General features: G+C 39.3%; 1 protein-coding gene across 1 annotated transcript in view; it reads left to right on the top strand.

Annotated features, from left to right (window-relative positions):
* Positions 1–1,938, top strand: part of LOC107664859 (vitellogenin-like) — an 8,192-nt gene extending 6,254 nt beyond the window's left edge. The window contains 8 exon segments of the mRNA XM_016455538.1: positions 42–180; positions 273–402; positions 524–707; positions 814–908; positions 995–1,089; positions 1,182–1,347; positions 1,432–1,593; positions 1,759–1,938. Coding sequence (XP_016311024.1) covers positions 42–180; positions 273–402; positions 524–707; positions 814–908; positions 995–1,089; positions 1,182–1,347; positions 1,432–1,593; positions 1,759–1,862 — 1,075 coding nt within the window. The 3' untranslated portion in view covers positions 1,863–1,938.
* The last annotated feature ends 296 nt before the right edge of the window (positions 1,939–2,234 follow it).

The raw sequence follows: 2,234 nt of genomic DNA, 5'->3' as shown, positions 1-2,234 counted from the left end.
CCCCCCCCCCCCCCCCCCCTTACGTATCACTTTTTAAACAGGCTGTCTAAGCATATTCCTATGGCAGCATTACAGGCAGGGTTCAGGTTTGAAAGAGCCACAAACAGTGAGAAGGAGATTGAACTGACTGTGGCCTTGCCCAGTAAAAGGTCCCTGAATGTCATAGTAAGGGTTCCAGAGGTGAGTGGCCAGTAATATTTAAACTATGACTCACTTAGAGATAAAATAAGAAAAAGTACTGTAAATACTGTAACAATTTTCTGTTGTTCTAGATGACACTGTCAAGGATAGCTATTCCTCTCCCTGTCACTGTACCCATCAATCCAGATGGAACTCTTTCTATTCATATTGATCAAGACATTCTGTTCAGAGTCCAGAACTATATCTATGATTGCACCACAGGTACAAATATATAACATGACATACTGAAATTACATTGTCAAAAAAATAAAAAAAATAAAAATAACATTAAATATATTCCGAAACCACACAGCCACACTTGTTTTTGATTTTCTATTTTTAGCACAATGCAGCATGATGCAGAACACAATCACTACGTTCAACAACAGGAGGTACAAGAACGAAATGCCCATTTCTTGCTACCAAGTCTTGGCTCAGGACTGCACACCTGAGCTGAAATTTGTTGTTCTCTTGAAGAAGGATGAGGAGTCTGAAGAAAACCACCTGAACATTAAACTTGCTGATATGTAAGTTCACTCTCTTGTGAACTGGTATCCATATAATATGCAGGTTTGCTTACTGTGGTTATCATTTCATTACCACTGCACTGAGTCAATCACCTATCTTTAACAGCAATGTCGACCTGTATGCTTTGGGCACCCAGGCAAAAGTTAAAATTAATGAAATGGAAGTGCCCAACAGCAGCCTTCCCTACCAGCATCCCTCAGGTAGGTTCTAAGGACCATGTGGTCTCTTTGAATAACTTCACATAACATGTTCAGCTAATGTAAATTAAATTGCCCTTCTTGTTTAGGCTCCATCCAGATCCGGGAGAAGGCTGATGGTTTGTCACTTTATGCTTCTGGTCATGGGCTTCGGGAAGTCTACTTTACCAGTGGTCATTGGAAGGTGACTGCAAGTTAATAAGCATTTATCAGCTACTGTGTTTCTGCAACAAAAACCCATCATCCAGAGTTTGAGTATGCAATTTTAATTTATAGATCCAAGTTGCGGACTGGATGAAAGGACAGACTTGTGGACTCTGTGGAAAAGCTGATGGGGAAATCAGACAGGAGTACACCACACCCAGTGGATACCTGACCAAGAGTTCAGTCAGCTTTGCCCACTCATGGGTGCTTCCTGCTGAGAGCTGCCGTGATGACAGCCGTAAGATTTGTCTGACACTGTGTATTACAAAAAATATCATATGTTTTAAAGACATTTTTAAAATAAATATGTTTCCTCTATCAGAATGCCGCATGAAACTTGAATCTGTGAAGTTGGAGAAGCAGGTGATATTGAATGGCCAGGAATCTAAATGCTACTCTGTTGAGCCTGTGCTGCGCTGTCTGCCAGGCTGTAAACCAATCAGAACCACCCCTGTCACTATTGGATACCACTGCCTGTCCACACGTAAGTGAAGGCTGACATGACTCTAGTCCAGTGATTGTCACCTGGTTTTGCTTTACAAAGCAGATTTTACATCTTAAAAAGCAAAATTATTAACATAGGCTGAGTGGAAAAATATATCATTTTGGTTTCTAAACATCATATGCATTTTTTTATTCTGTGTTACAGTCTCTAACCTCAACATACTTGATGGAATCTATGAGAAGAGTGTAGACTTGAGAGAGACTACAGATGCTCATGTGGCCTGTCGCTGCAGTGAACAGTGTGCTTAAACCCACTTCTTGGCTCAGTAGTACCTAATACAACAATTGAAGCAATTGAATTGATTTTCAATAAATGTGAACAAGCATTCTGAAAATGTGTCTAATGACTACTTTTTTAACAACTGGTGCACTATATTTCCTACTGTTGTCTACTTCTGTTGTAACCACTATATATATTGAGGGGACACACAACAATGGGGTTTTCAATGACAGATTGTTATAATATTTTAAGAGCACTAAAAGTAATACAAGGGACACATACTGTAAAATACTATAACCTGACACTAGATAAGACTCAGATACTGAATATTAAGGCATTTACCTACAACAAGCTAAACGAGTGAATACTATTCTAAATAGTTTGTGGAATTATAGAACTAT

This window comes from Sinocyclocheilus anshuiensis, unplaced genomic scaffold, assembly GCF_001515605.1.
Source record: "Sinocyclocheilus anshuiensis isolate Anshui unplaced genomic scaffold, SAMN03320099.WGS_v1.1 scaffold417, whole genome shotgun sequence".
NCBI classification, from domain to species: Eukaryota; Metazoa; Chordata; class Actinopteri; order Cypriniformes; family Cyprinidae; genus Sinocyclocheilus; species Sinocyclocheilus anshuiensis.
This window is presented reverse-complemented; position numbering and strand designations above follow the sequence as displayed.